The 15,629-nt window shown below is 37.2% G+C and overlaps 1 protein-coding gene across 2 annotated transcripts in view; it reads right to left on the bottom strand.

Moving 5' to 3' along the window:
- Positions 1-15,372, bottom strand: part of CALCRL (calcitonin receptor like receptor) — a 29,056-nt gene extending 13,684 nt beyond the window's left edge. Inside the window, exons 1-7 of one of the 2 annotated variants that reach the window (XM_009955513.2) lie at positions 15,286-15,372; positions 14,126-14,270; positions 12,520-12,630; positions 11,436-11,548; positions 8,208-8,299; positions 2,455-2,581; positions 610-763 (exon numbers count right to left, since the gene is read on the bottom strand). In XM_009955513.2, the coding sequence (XP_009953815.1) occupies positions 610-763; positions 2,455-2,581; positions 8,208-8,299; positions 11,436-11,548; positions 12,520-12,630; positions 14,126-14,270; positions 15,286-15,333 (790 nt within the window). In that variant the 5' untranslated portion in view covers positions 15,334-15,372. Of the gene's footprint in view, positions 1-609; positions 764-2,454; positions 2,582-8,207; positions 8,300-11,435; positions 11,549-12,519; positions 12,649-14,125; positions 14,271-15,285 lie in introns of both variants that reach the window. The other variant, XM_086465688.1, reaches the window with a different exon arrangement.
- Positions 15,373-15,629: the final 257 nt, after the last annotated feature.

Below are 15,629 nucleotides of genomic sequence, written 5' to 3'. Positions count from 1 at the left end.
CACCTTACAGCCGAATGTGCCAACACACTGAAGCTGAGGAGAAAGCCCTCACTTGCACTCTGTGAACACACTGTTGTGCGCTATCTGAAATAACCGTTTGGTTTGTTAGTTTTGGTGCTGATATTATTTGAGACCCTCAGCTACGGCTATTCTGTATTTGGTTAGTGAACAATATAGGTCAAATGGAGCTGCTGGAAAAATAAATCCTTGGCCACCTCTAACTCGGCTCTGACCCTCCACCCTAGACATGGTGAGACTTTTCTGAAAACAAACATTCATTCCTGAATAAACATCTTTGAGACGAGGAACAATGAATAATTACTTCTTAATGTCTTTTTTATAATAGGAGACTATTTTCTCTATACAAAGGAGGAGTCGCTTCCTGATTCCAGGAATGCATAATCTCTCATTCAGCAAAGATAGAGGTACATACAACTTCCTACATTAATATTTCTAAGCCTGTTAAAACACTACGGACAAAGAAAGGGGGTGTGTTGTCGTTGTTCAAAGCTCCCAGCTCGGAGAAGCAAAGGTACAGAAGCTTGAATTCTCACGAAAAGGAGGAAGAGATTGCACTGGCCTGAAAATACAGAACGTGAAATTGCATACCCCAGCCAAGAAGGTAATACCACATCAAGTGTTGTTTCTCAGCAAAAACAGCCACCACAATGAGAGTATGCAGGTAAATGCCTTCACACAGCATCCAAAAGTAGTTGCAACCCATTAGGTACAAGTAGATGAACTGTGACACTTTGCAACTAACCTGGAGAAGAAAGCAGAGTACAATATAAATTTTTAAGTTGTAAAAACCTCAGAGCTTTATTTGCAAAATGGAAAAAGTACTGCTCAGATCCAATGTCAATGTTTATTCTGTTTTTCACTACAGTCTTTTTTTAATATAATTTTCATGGAATTACAATTCCATGCTTCATGGTGACAAAAAAGTTAGTAACTGTGTCTGTATTTTTATTATTCAAACATGAGGACCTTGAGATCCTCAAGCACAATGGCAGAAAGCTGCAATGGTATTTTCCCTTACTGCAAACATTGCCACATTTGACCATTCCAATCAATAGGGAGTCCTTAAATTATCTGACGCTAACCAAGAAAATGTAGTTCGATGCGGGTAATCCCCTCTCAGTTTTACCAGTCACGACATACAACTACACCAGGGAGCGATTCATGTCTTACAATACTTCCAATTTTAACCTAGTCGTAACTGCTCTGAGGGCCAGCTGAGAACTTGCATGGTAGGTTCTGGAAGGAAGCTCTCTTGTTGGCATATGCTGGTATTTAGCTTCATTCAAAAGACATTCTTCAATTGAACTGTTATATTATAACTCATTGTGAGGATGTCACAGGTCAGGGCTGGGCCGGCCACTGACGAACGACAGATGCTCTCCGTTAGCCCCTCTCCCTCCCCAGAAGGGAGAGAGAACAAGAGGGAGACACTCATGGGATGGAAAAGAAAACTAAACCAGCTTTAATATGAGGGTGAAAAAGTAGCAATAATTCGGACACAGCAGATCCTTTTTTTTTCTCCTCCTGAAATTGCTGAGTGTTTGACTGATCCATTTCTAGCACTTAGCTTAAAACAAACCAAAAACCAATACTGTAGTACCATGTTCTGCTACCTAACTCGATGATGATTATTAGCAGCTATCTCAAGCCTGTTTTCTAGCATTTTGATGAGCTTTTACAGGAGAAAGAGAATTTATTTTTTCACTTGATTCAGTTCCTAGAGTTTTGCCCTAACTTCCTCAGAATTTAAATTTATCTTCCAGGTCTAAATAAAAATAAAGCCATAGTTAGGGATTTGTTTATGTATTTCATTTTCAGGCTCTTCCGTTGCTATAACTCCTCGTCTTTTGGGAGAGGCTACTGATTCACACTTACCCCAGGATTATCAGGAAACGAGAAAGAGAAAAATCAGACCCAAATGGATGGCTTTTTAATTATGCTTTTTACTTTTGGAATGTAAGGGTCAGCTTTATCTCCTTCCACAAAATAAATAAATAAATAAATAAATTCTTCTCATTTCAACTGAAGATGGCAAAGTTAAACCTACGGGAAAGTAGCCAACAGATCCAAACTACATTGCAAAGCTTTTTTTGCAGCCCTTCCTTGGTGAATTCAACTGTCATAACCCCACTGACATCATCTGAATAGGCTAATTTCTCACAGTTGTTTCAGTGCAAAAGTTATTTGTAGAAATTCTGAAGAGCAGTTCAGTATGCTTGGTCTCTTCCAGTGTTTTTACTATTTCAAAACCTCAAATGTGAAATGCCCAAATGCTAGACATTTGTTGTACTACATAACAGGGATACATCGTTACTGAACATTTTAACCTGGCTATAGGCAACATTTCATCTACTATTCATGTCTCATCTCTTCTGCATTGCTGAAGTTCTTCACATACAAATCAATGAGGCTGTCAAACATACTTTCACTTACTGGATTAGTTGCAACTAACTCCTGATTGTTGGCAACTGCAGTCAGTGAAATTATTGTTACAACAGAGTTGCAAACAAAAGAGAAAAATAGATTTTTATGCAGGGTAATCCTTTGGCAACTCAAGCTCCTAGAAAACAAAAACAAGAACAAATGAATACACGGGGGGGGACAACTATGTGTACTTGGGGACAACTCTGACATTTTGAAATACTACAGCTCTTTATTTTATTAAGAGGTCTTACATGAACCCTTTCTTCAACTCCAGTCCAAATGTAATAAAATGATGTGAAAGGTAACACCTTCCCTTAAACACCAAGAGAAGGCAAAGTAAGTACATGCAGTTCCAATACGTGTACAGTGAAGGACCTGCTTTGCAGCGGCTATCTAAAAGGAATTTGAATCTCAACAATATAACATGTTTCAGATGATTTATCCCTGGTTTTTGCTAGCACCTGAAGAGTGTCCCAATTAACTACCATAGCTGAGCTTGAAGAAGCTGTTTTACCCTACGTTTCCATTTACTCAAACTTGTTAAGGTTTTTTTTTAGGATAATTCTCTTTCACTCACAATCTTGTCATTTTTCTTCCTTAATCCTACAGCTAGAGAAATGCTGGAATATGTAAAATAATGCAAATTTTATCTTGACTTTTATATTTGACTAAGAAGTTAGAAACAGTATACAGGATACAATTATACAATACAATATATAACTGCATTTAACTGTGTTCATTTTCAAGGTTTGCTTTTGACCTTACAATAAAATTAAAGAGAAAAATATCTTTGGAAAGGCTTGCTTCTTTTTAAGCAGAGGTTCAATAATATTAAACAACACTAGAAGTTGAACATAGTCGCAGCTAAGTTCTGTCTATCTGCCATTCTAGAGAAAGCAGGTCTAGCCTAGTGCCATGCCAAGAGGCAGGAGTGCTTCTCATTCAAGTTCTTCCAAAGCAAGTCAGTGTCACAGACAAACACAAAAGAAGATAGAAAGCCTACATGGATATATAAACAATTCAGATCATTTGGTTATTAAACCTTAATGCTCAGAATTCTCAAAAGAACAAGTAACATCCGTTTTGTTAAGAAAGCAGACGATCAGCTTACAAAGCTGAGTAAAAATGTTCCCTTTAGATTTACAATAGGGGGTGCACAGCACATACAAGTGAACTGACTTGATCAGAGTCATCCAGCACGTCAGTACCGGCAGTCAGGAACAGAGCCTTGTCTGGTAGGGTGAGCATTGCTCAGAGAAACCGCTCCCACACGCAAAGAGAAGTGATAAAGACTGTGGTACTGTGGTGGCTCTCAGGAAATGCTCTTTGGTTACTCTGAAGAAAGCATCTGCTGAAGCCTCTGCTGTAGAGTCTGCTTTGTAACAGCACTTACCTACCTCCATTTAACAGCCAACAATATGGAGTGAAGTTGATTGAATTTACTAACTGGAGGAGGAAAGTCTATCACTTAAACATGCAACTGCTCTTCACTGTTAGAGAGATCAGAAATGTATTGACAAGGTCAGCAGGGGACTGGCATAAAAACTGTCACATGGGGAAAACCAAGTTTTCTATCTTTTTCAAATAGCATGATTGGAAGAAAAGATAAAGTATGGACATTGGTGATTCCTTTTTAATTCAGGAGGGCAGGAGGGAGAATACCTTTATATTTTAACAGAGCAATGCAGATATGGAATAGTCACAAAAGCTGGAGGAGGATATTGAAAACCATGGAGAACGTGACAGGTGAAACAAGACACAAAATGATCCCACGAAACAAGAGACAGTCAAAAAAGACTGGTGATAGAGGAGACTGCACTTCTTGGTTGCATTCTTAACAAGCAAGTTAACAGCTTCAGATAAGCACAGTGCAACACCATGAATCAGGCGGAGTTTCTGCAAATCACGTCTTGGAGCCCTGAGACATTCTAAGCCACATGTCACTAAATACAGGGGAAGGAAAGCACCCTAGAAACCAGTGCCGCCATACAGCACAAGGAACTGCCCTATGCGAGCCTCTGGTTGCCAAGGGGTATCTGCCTGAAGAAAACAGAAAAGACAAAGTGTCTGAAATAAAGAACACAGGTTTGGATATGAATTAAGTGATAAAGTATATTTTATTAGGCTTTTTTAAATTTTATTTTTGTCTTTTGTTTTCATGCCTAAAATGCATAAAGCTTTGATGATTGTAATATCCAGGTTTTTATGCTCTTTGAAAATGTATTTTTATACGTTTTTTTTTTTCTCCTATATTGTTTACAAATGAAAAGAAAGACAACACTAGATTCCAGCTAAGGGCTTTGTGTAAACAAGTCCTGAAGAACTCTGGAAATCTGTCTGTGTATTGTTAAGATTCAATGCACAGAGCAAGGAAAAGCACGTACAGCTACTGGGGCCATCTCTCCGGGTCATCCAGCAGCTGTTCCTGTTCAATATTCAAAAACACCCATCCACACCCCCCTCCACCTATGCATAAAAGGACTGAAAGGATCACCGGACAAGAAACAAGAAAGCAAGACTGATGACATTTAAAAACGAAGACTGCTTTTGGTAATAAAATGATTTTTCCCTAAGCCTCCCCACCCTCCCTCTTCCATTATCTTTCCTATATTCCCTTTTCTGACTGTTTTCCCCAATGATATAATATCCTTTAATCACTTAATTCTCATAATTATGATTTAAGAACATTTGAATTACCTACCCCTGGATTAAACCATGTGCAGTAAAATAAAAACAGACCTCCTGCTAAATTACCCATTTCCCTTCCTATTTTGACTCCTGTGTGTCTTGGACATTAGGGAAAAATTCACTCATCCAATATTTCTCCAAAAGGAAAAAGGTAACATTTTCAAAAGCCCCAGATGTGTTTGAGATCTAGTATTTTAAGGTATTCAAATACTGCAAAATTCAACCAGTGAGATCCACATATGCACCTCAGGGGAGTTATCTGTTCAACTGACATTAACTAGAAGTGACTGAGGAACCTCCTATCTCTCCCTCAATCTACAGTTCGGTTGTTTGCCGGCTCCTTAAGTGTAGTGGTGCTATCCTTCGAGAGCGCTGTCACATGATTTGGGATGATGCTTGATCAACAACTCCTCCTTTATTTCAGGTGGGGTTTTTTGTTGGGTTGGTTTGGGTTTAGTTTGCGTTGGGGGAGGGGCATCTGTCAAATTACAGCTCCCCTTTCTCTGAATTCACTGGTTTTTGAAGTTTTCTCTTGCCTTTTCTTTCTTTATGGAAACCATACAACTATTTTAACAAAGAAGATTTATAATGAACACATATGATCTAGAGTATATAATAGAACAAGAAAGCAGAGACACTGCAGGAAGTTACTTTTATGTGTCATAGATGAATTTTCAGAGAGGAAGATTGGCCTTCCAAGTTTATAGCTCATTTTATGCTATTAAACCAAGAATGCCAATCCACATAGGGAACACAAGTCACAAACTGGACAAGTATTTCCAATGAGACAACTGTCTGAAGAAAAAACAGAATTTCAAATGGAAAAATAAAATGCACAATAACATTTAGCTGATATTTGAAAAGCTGAAGATATTTGAACAAAACTGTCATATTTCCTCTGGAGAAAAGTATCACCTTTCCAGTCAAACCTAGAGACTTTCTAAAGGTCAGCAATCCAGCAAATGTCATCTGAAAACTATCAATCGACCAACAGAACAAATTTTTTGGAAACATGACAAATTCAAAGGCACCCCCACACAATAGCAAAAAAAAAAAAATGTCCACCTGTTAAAGCTATGAATAATTACACAAGCTTCAGTTGATACATAATACATCCTGGTATTAATCTAGATCCTTAAATACCCTCCTGGTACTAAAAATACTTTAGAGGAACTGTACATCCCAAGACGACAGCTTGCAGAGGACTTTCTTTAGCTTCCTTTAAATTTTGTGATTTCCTTTTAGATCCCAACATAACCACGGTCCAGAAAGTGTGGTTTGTGGGTCTGGATTAATTCCATGTGGTTCTCTGAGGAGAGATGATCCCTCTAGCAGAGGGAGAAAAAAGTCCCTGGAGGGTTAAACAAATGTGACATAGTTATAACGGCAGCAAAACAGATCACCTGCTTTTGCAGTAAGTGCCACAAGTCAACATGAAATTGGCTTGGTTTCCATATTTTAGTATAGAAAATTCATGCTTTAGCGTCGCCGAATTAAAATAATAGAAACATAGAACCTTTTTGTTTGGAAAAGACCTTTAAGATCATCAGGTCCAACCATGATCCCAACCCATGCCACATTCCAAATCTTTGTGTTTTCTCCTGAGAAGTCTATGTCAAAGCATTTTTTCCTGTTACATTAGATATTTCGTCTGTTAAACTTGTGACATTTATAGCAACAGTGTAGCCATTTCTTAATGCAAAAATCAAGCTTCTTATAAGGACTCAGAGCCAATTTACACGATGATTTTGTGGAGGGAAAGTGCATTTGGAAACGGTAAGCATTGTTTTTACAGGTCATATTAAAATAAATGGATTGAAAACCACAAAAATTTTGTTTTTTCCTCATGAAAAGAAGTTGTAAAAAGCTGAAAAGTCATCTTGAATATTCGATTTCATAAACAGAAAGTTGAAACACTTTGATTTGTCAGGGATTTGTGGAAATGTTGTCCCAGAACCTGAGGAAATAAAGCAAATCTACATTGGAAACCCGATATTCAGCCAGATGTGACTAAAAAGGGTAGTTTTTAATGAAATATCTGCTACCCTTCCCTAATCAAAGTCCAGAGCATGAGAAAAGTAAAATCTGAGCTAGCCTCACAGTCACTGGTGTATGTGCTGTTCATATTTAAGTGTTAGGAAAAAAGAAAAGATGGACTGAGACAGTAGGGTATAGTGGTAAGAAACAGGTAAGACCGTAGAGCAGATCTACATTAACCAATGAAAAACAATGCAGAAATGATTAAACTAGTGCCAGAAAACAAGGAAAGCCTACACTGTGCAGCGCAGCATTCGGCAGAGGTATCAAGTCATCTCTTTCAGCTCTGCTCATGTGGCAGCACTCCTGGTTTCACCTTTCTACTAAGTCTCATCAACATTGTGAGAAAAAAAAAAAAAAAAGTCTTTCATGGGAAAGAAAAGTAAGTTCACAAAATGTGAGGTAATAAGATGACTAATTTTAAAATACTTTATATTACCTTACATTATATTACAAGTTGTTGTGTCAGTGGTGACACAAACTTTCTTTCAAGAAGGGAACATAGTAACTGTTAGCCAGTGATACAACATAACTGTCACAGGCATAATATGGTGAATTAAAAATCAGGATTATTGTTATTATTCCCATTCCTACTGTAGCTCTTAGCTGTACTTTCTTTATAGTTTATCATATTTTGTGGCTACCTATGTAGGAATGTTACTGTACCTATCATATGTCATCAGTGTTCTGGTTTCCATTTGCTCTTTAGTTTGGCTGATGCTTGGCATTTTCACACTGTATCTTATTATTGAAAAGAAATACAAACCCAAACCCAAAACAAACAAAAGTTTTCCCATTTTCCCATATCTTATTTTCAATATATTCTACAGTTTTTGATTTGCAGATTTGGGATGTTAGGTTTCTGAGAAAAGAAATCTAAAATTTTATTACACTGTAATGTCAATGCCAAACCAATATACTGACTTTCTTCACCTTCTTGCTCCATCTAATTTCATTGGGATGGCTGATGTTTCAAAGTCTTGAAACCAAGATTGTGGCAACCACTGATATTTGGTAAAGGATTTAAATATACTTACTTAAAATAAAAGAATATGCCAAGAGAAATCAGTAGTGATGCAATCGAAAGACCATGTCCAATGATGGCCAAGTAATACAAGTTCAACGCAGTCTGCAATACAAGAACAAAACCAAGCACCAGTGATGCATACACAACTACTGTTGATAAAGCACATACTTATACACCTTTTCTGCATGTAAAATTGCTATAACAGCATGAAGAAAATCAAAACATTACAGATAATGGTAAGTCTGGAATCCTGCAAATCAACATCCTACTAAAATCTTTTTCTGTAGGACACACAACAGATTTGTTGAAATCATCACTAGAACTTACCTCTTATCAGTTAAAACATTACGTTTCCAATCGATACTTCGATGGTTTTTCTGAGTATTTACATAAATCTGTCTGCTTATGCTACTGCACTGCGTGCATTCCTGTCTGAGGCTCGATTCATCTATTAACACAACTCTTAAGTAAAACAGGTGCTTCCTATATGAATTTATGTATTTTTTCCTCATAGAAGAAAAGACATTTAAAGACACTTCCTTCAAAGCAAGCTGTGATGATAACATTAGAAATTCAGTTTTCATCCAGCATTTAAGGAAGGGCAGAGAAAAAAAAATTAACTCAAAAATAGTGAAGACTAAACAGTCCTGTTAAGTCAGCCTCCAGCCAAATTGTAGAACTATGAAAAGCTGGGTAGACACAAAAAGTAAATATGAGGAACTAGTAAATCAATATTCGGAATATATACAACATGTTATCATTAAGTCTTTGAACGAATAAATATATTAAATTCCACTACTAACAAACCCCTGCTTTCAGTCATGGAATCTGCCTCACAAAATTTCATTTGTTGCATTAAATGTAAGACTATCATTTTGAACATAAGGAAATGAAGATTTTCAGGTTGAACCTTATACTATCATAATGAAGCATAACTACCTGGATTCTACAGGAAGAATTAGAGGATACGCACAAATGCTCATGTACTCCAAACTGTATGTATCTTCTGAACTTGTTATTCCAATTTATGACAGACTAACTGCAGCTTGCTACATATATTGACTTTTGAAACAATATAAAAGATACCAGGTAAAGCTTTAAGAAGATTGCAAGATGAGACAAGGATACCTCTTTGTACATGCTAGAATTTTTCAAATTATCATTTTTAAAAATGAGATAACTGTTTTTTTTTAAATTAAAAACAACCAAAAAAAGAAATGCAATAGGTTTAAGTGAAACTTCCACAAAAATTTGAAAGTTCAAAAAAATAAGGGTTACCCCGGAAATGATAAAGCTTGGCTACATATACATAATGACAGCTTTTCTATGACAGGTCCACCTCCCATCTCACCAACTCACTCAGTGACCAATTTAGGTAAAGGCGCATGTTAAGGATTCGGAAGATTTCTGCACATTTTAGAACTGGCATGAAACAGTGGTAGAGCAGGGGTCGCTGATGAGGACAATAAGAATTGAACAATGGACAACAGGCACACTTATTGTGCAGTATCTAACTTGCCTTCTGAACAAAGTGAAAAGATAATGTTGATGATGTAACACACAGAACTGTAGCAAGCAGTAAGGCTTTCTTGGAGCTATTATTCTGTTTAAACTACAGCTTCTGATGCATGACAGAGTTGAAATATGCTCACAAAAGAGCCCGAGGGGAACTAGCTCATTATCCATAAAGAAGGACCTGGATGGATCTGCTCCTGTCTGAACAATATCCTCTATTTCCAAACAAATATTAGCAAGAATCAATGAATTATTACATCTCTGCTAGTAGAATTAAACTGCCATTAGCATAATTCAATGTCTCATTATTTGAGAAAAAAGCAACACAAAAGTGCATTATTGCCATCTATTACCATCTTTTCTCAATATGGTTTCTAGGTAAACACCCTAAAGCACTCTTGACAGCAATGATGCAGGCAGTTAGGATCTCTACTAGATGTCAGTATTCTTGACACAGTCTGCCATTATTGAGCTCTTTTCCACGAGGACCCAGTTAATTTACAGTCTATCCTCATCTCCATTTTATATTCCTCATTCTTGGGCACTTATGGTTTCCATTTACTGCTTCTTCCCATGACTGAAGGTTTCATAAAGATTAAGTATCTTAGTGGACATACAGTTTGGGGCAGGGGCAAAATAGACAATTTTGCCCACTATATCCTCACATATCACAGAGTATCTCACAAAGGGGGCACTTGGAGGTTTACCAGATTATTTCAGTTTTATTTTTATTTTTCTAAATCTGTCAATAGACAGGCATCTTCAAGATATGCTGAAGTCTATAAAAATACCATCTACACATTCACCCACACATGTACGTGCGTGCACAGAGCCTACCTTTGACATATAGAAAACACCTCTCTCAAAGCATTTTGCTGCCTGGGCCTGAGATAACTTTGGATGCTTGCAAAATTTCACTTAAATAAACGAAGTATAGTTTTTCCATTCATGTGAGCAGCTTAGTATCTCAGATACTGAAAAAATGGCACTTGGGAGCCAGGACACAAGACATACACAGGAAAAGGATCACAAGGAAAAACAAACCCTATCTAACACTTCTCATCATTTACTTCCCTTGGGCCTCCAAAGATCCTGTGGTGAAACCACTCAACTACTGCTTGCCTACACTTTGGTAAAAAAGAAAAGATTAGCTCTGCTGTTCACACGGGGGAAAAAAAAAAGGCCACAAACCTAAAACATCCAAACTCTACTTAAAGCTGCCCTGAAGATGTATTAATCTCAAGCAAAACTGTGGTTGTGCACCTGGTGAAAATCTATCACCATGAGTCAATGGAATAAACCCATGCACTCAGCACATCTTCCAGAGACGTGCAAACCTCCCGCAGTTCTGCTGAACTTGGACTCTACTTCAAAATTACAGGGCAAAACATAAAGATCTGCTTTTATAAGGCATACACTTTGCTTACCGGTAGATGATGGTGGATGACCTAGACAAGTACTAGTACCTACACATTTAAACCTACCCATAAACAAAACCATCATCTTATGATTCGAGCAGTTGGAATCAGCTGTAAAAGATAAAGCAGGCAGGTTGGGGTTTATTTGAGTCTGTTTTGCATAATCCATCCTTTTTCTTCAACATGCTTTCTTCGTTTTGCATTTTGATGTTGCAGCAACTCTCATGCTGTTCAAGTTTCAAACCCGGTGAGATTCTTCAGTTCAGTGTCTTGACCCTGGTAGCATGCATTCATTCCTTTCCTACCTTCACTTTTTCATGCGTGTAGATGTTACACTGGGTATAGTTTGTCCACGTCCTGTTGCTTTCGGGGTGTCTAAACCAATTCCCACTTGGATCACAGATCTTCGTAACTTTTTCTACAGCCAAAGTAGATGGAAAGAAAAACAAAACCAAAAGAAAAACACAACAGTCAGCACTGAAGTTCTGATTCCTGATGCCTAGTATTTAATGAAGAAAGACTGACAAACAAATGACAGCTTTATTAATATGACTAGAGAAACATTGCTTGTTACTACGATTTCTGAGAAACTAGAAGCCGTTGCTTTTGCTTGGCAAGGGCAACTGATGATGTGTTTTTCTTAAAAAACCAAATAGACTTCCTTCATCCAATCCAGTAAGTATCAAAATATACCAATCTAACTGTTAGAGAACTACCAGATGAAGTGACAAGTATATTTCAAAGCCTTGTTTAACATCCAAGATCTAAACTGAAGTCTGACATCCTACCACTGTAAACCAGGATTGGACAGGCAGAAAAACATCAACAGAGAAATTGCTCAAAAGCCAAACTGGAAAATTTCTGGGACCACATAATGAGTTCTCTTGTTAAATAGAAATAAGCATGAAAGGACCCTGGGAAACAGCTAATGCAGCAGAAAGAGACAAGACTGGAAGCCTATGACATCTTCTACATGCTCACATACTCAAAGTTTAGCCTACAGAAAAGGAAAAGATCCACTTATGGGAGAAACTCTTACCATAGAATCAAACTCTTGTTGTCTTCAGCTACTAAACTGAGGTAAAAGAATAAGTCATATTTCTGCGTGTCTGTCAGAGAGAAAAGCTCATCTCTAAGGGGAAAGAAAACTGTGATCTAACTTCAATTTCTATTTCCTAATCTACAGAATCCCTCAAGGACATATTTCAGAACAGAAGATAAGTAACTTGCCAGTTTTCTATGTGATAAAGGGAAAATGCAAACAATGGGTTTGGAGTTACTGAAACTCTGGAGCATTAGTGACTCGAGTGGGGCAAACAGGAGGCATCATGAACCCAAAACCTCATCTTATTAAGAAATATGCTGATGTAGAAGCCCATGAACACTGACCTGATGGGTTGAAATCCTGAAAGTAGTCAGGACAACGCTGTACTGAGACAGTTCCAGCAGCAACATCACTCCAGCACAACCAGCCATCCCATGTCCTGTTACAGTAAGGACCTGCAAGCAAGTAGAGACCTGATAATAAAATAACCACCCTTCTTTCATAATAGTCTTTCAAAATGCGTAAAGTAAGTTTCTCACTTGCCACAATGAGAAAAGAAATAGAAATATAAGATTTAGCACTAGTTAATTGAAACTCCACTTAGCAGAAATAGTTCCTTGTATGTACATTTCTTTGAACACATTTTAAAAACCATCATCATTCTCCTTGAAACAGTCTATATCCTCAATTTACCAATCTCAGATCTAGAGCACAGTAGGAAAAAAACCTTAAATCAACCCAGACCAAATAATGCACATTAACAAAGAGCCTTAAGCTTGCAAAGACCATTTTACTGAATTTGTTTACATTTTGGATTTATACCCAGCCCACACATATGTTTACTAGTTCATTGAAAACACAGTGATATCCTAGAAGCCATCAGAAAGCCTCGCTGGGAGGCAACCACAGCTCCTCTGCCTCAGGCAAAGCGGAGCCTGCAGCCATCATCACGGACAGACACTTCCCTAAGTGCTCCAGGGACAGGGATTCCAGAGTGTCCCTCAAGAGCCTGTTTGCACTCACACAAATTTTAAAATCTATAATAAATCTCTCTTGAGAATAAGCTGGGGTTTTATAAACACATCCTTTTCCAAAAGGCAGGTAGAATGACTGACTTGACTCTACAAATTTGACAATGTTTTTAACATCTTCCTTCAGTTTTGTTTTTAAGGCTTAATAATAACCCCATCTCAAAGGCTGCATTTTTCAAACATCGTGTAATTCCTCCTCTTCTCATCTGAAGATTTTCCAATTTGTCCAGATCCTTCTGAAGCTGTGATGCCCCAGGCTGGACATAAGCTTACACTGTCATACCTGTACCCATTTCTGACTTCCAGGCACTCAGTTCCTCCAAAGAATCATTTCAGAAGAGTAAAAAAAAACCAACCCTCATTGTAAAAGAATGCAATTACCTCTTTTTGCCTCAAAAGCCATTCGATGTTTCCAGAAGTTATAAAGTCAGAAACAGTCAACACAGCAACAGGTAGAGTTACAGAGGTTAGCTGTTTTCTTACCAGAAAGAGCATTAACGACACTAACACACCCTCAGAGCAGGGGAATTATGTATATCAAGAGACTTTCAGTTTTTCAAGGCAGGTGAGACCAGGGAGACAGAGGTATTATAAGAGCATGAAAGGAAATAAAGTGGTAAGATTAATCAGTCATAATTTTTTAACCTGGATATCTATTTACACTAACTTTCTTATTTTATCAGAAATAAAAGCTTTGTGTTATGTAGAAAGTGGTGCTATGAGCAGGTAATATAACATATTACCTTATCTTCATGAATCCCACAGTGTTCTTTCTAAAAAACTGTACAAATACAGTTACAGCCTAAAAAATCATTGCTACCAAGACAAGAAATTCACACAGCTAAAGGCTCCTGAATTACTGAAATTATATCTGTTGACCATTTGCCTTTGTAAAAACTTGTGAGAAAATAATTTCTACCTTCTTTCCTATGAATAGGATCTTGCATAATTTTCTGGTAGCATTCATATTGTGCTGTCATAATTTTATTCCGTGTAACACTCAGTTGAGTGAAGTCCTCCGTCATATTCTGATGCCCTTCAGATGGTATAGCAGCGGCAAAAAACTAAGAGGAAAAAGGCTGGGTTTTAGCATGTCATGTACAAACCCCAATATAAACTTCTTAAAACTTCAATCTTTTTAAATATTATATTTTAAGTATTATTTTACTGAAGGAAAATGATCTTCAAATCTTGTTACTGACAACATGATATCATCTTTTTCTGGTTAATATAGCAATTCTTCTTACTACTGAATCTTGACAAGTATCTCCTGAATGAGCATGGAGGAGTAACAATCTGTAAGATTTGTAAATAATAATGGAAAAATGTGTAGAAAGCACTGAGAAACTCAGAAGAATATAAACAGCTTTTGCAAAATCTAGTAAAATATATCGAAGTTACATCACTTTAAAAGCCATTTGAATCAGGCCCCAAATGATCCTCTACGAAAAAAGACTTTGCATATACCACAGGCACTGAAGCTTGTGGCTTGTTTAGAGCTATTCGGTTTCTCTATAGTCTTGTGAACCATAGTCAACCCTCTGAACGCAGAAAGGTATTCAAAAGACATGACATCCACTTTTAGAGTTATTAAAAGTAATTAAAAAACCCACAAGCCTTAACAAAGTGGATCTTGATCAAAATCTGAACCTTTTAAGTGCATTTTAAAAAGTAGTTAACTATTTAATGGAAAAACAAAGCTGCAGATTGAAATACTGTGCCACTGTCATACAGGATGTGAAATTAAATGTTCCAAGGATGTCCTCTGAATCTGAGTTAGATGTCTCCTCCACTCTTCCTGGGATCTGCACAGTACTGCTTATATGTCACTTGTTAACTGTTACTGTGAAGCGCTCTGCTAGCAAAGGATATGGTGGGTTCAGCAGAGCTAAATACTATTTCTGTTCCTTTACCACAGGAATTGAAAGGAGAACAGAAGGTAGATAAAGATCGTGCTGTGCAGAAACTACATTTGAAGACAAGATTAGTTGTTTCTGTGCTTCTATATCAATAATTTCTATGGTATTCTGTACACACTTGTTAAAGCTGGAAGTGATTTAAAAAATTCGTAAGACTCACCATAGTAACAGAGAAGAATAGCAAAAACGTGATCCAGTTTTTTGTCATTTTTATATCTGGTGCAGTGAATTTTGTATTGTAGTCGAATGAACTGAAACTGCAATGGAAAAAAAAAAAAAGCAGTAAGACATTTAGTAATTCATGAAAGCCAAAACTGATAAAAGATTTCGTATTTTCTTTCTGAATTAAACCAGATCAGTGGAAGTCCTCTCAATTTTTTTATTCACACATAGTGACACCACGTCATATACATGGAGATGTACAATATGACGCGAACAGAATGCACTCAATTCACCAGCAGTGAATTCCAGCAGTGTTGTTTTTCCTGCACTGCTGCCTTCGTT

Source organism: Leptosomus discolor, chromosome 5 (genome assembly GCF_034619465.1).
Source record: "Leptosomus discolor isolate bLepDis1 chromosome 5, bLepDis1.hap2, whole genome shotgun sequence".
Taxonomy (NCBI): domain Eukaryota; kingdom Metazoa; phylum Chordata; class Aves; order Leptosomiformes; family Leptosomidae; genus Leptosomus; species Leptosomus discolor.
This window is presented reverse-complemented; position numbering and strand designations above follow the sequence as displayed.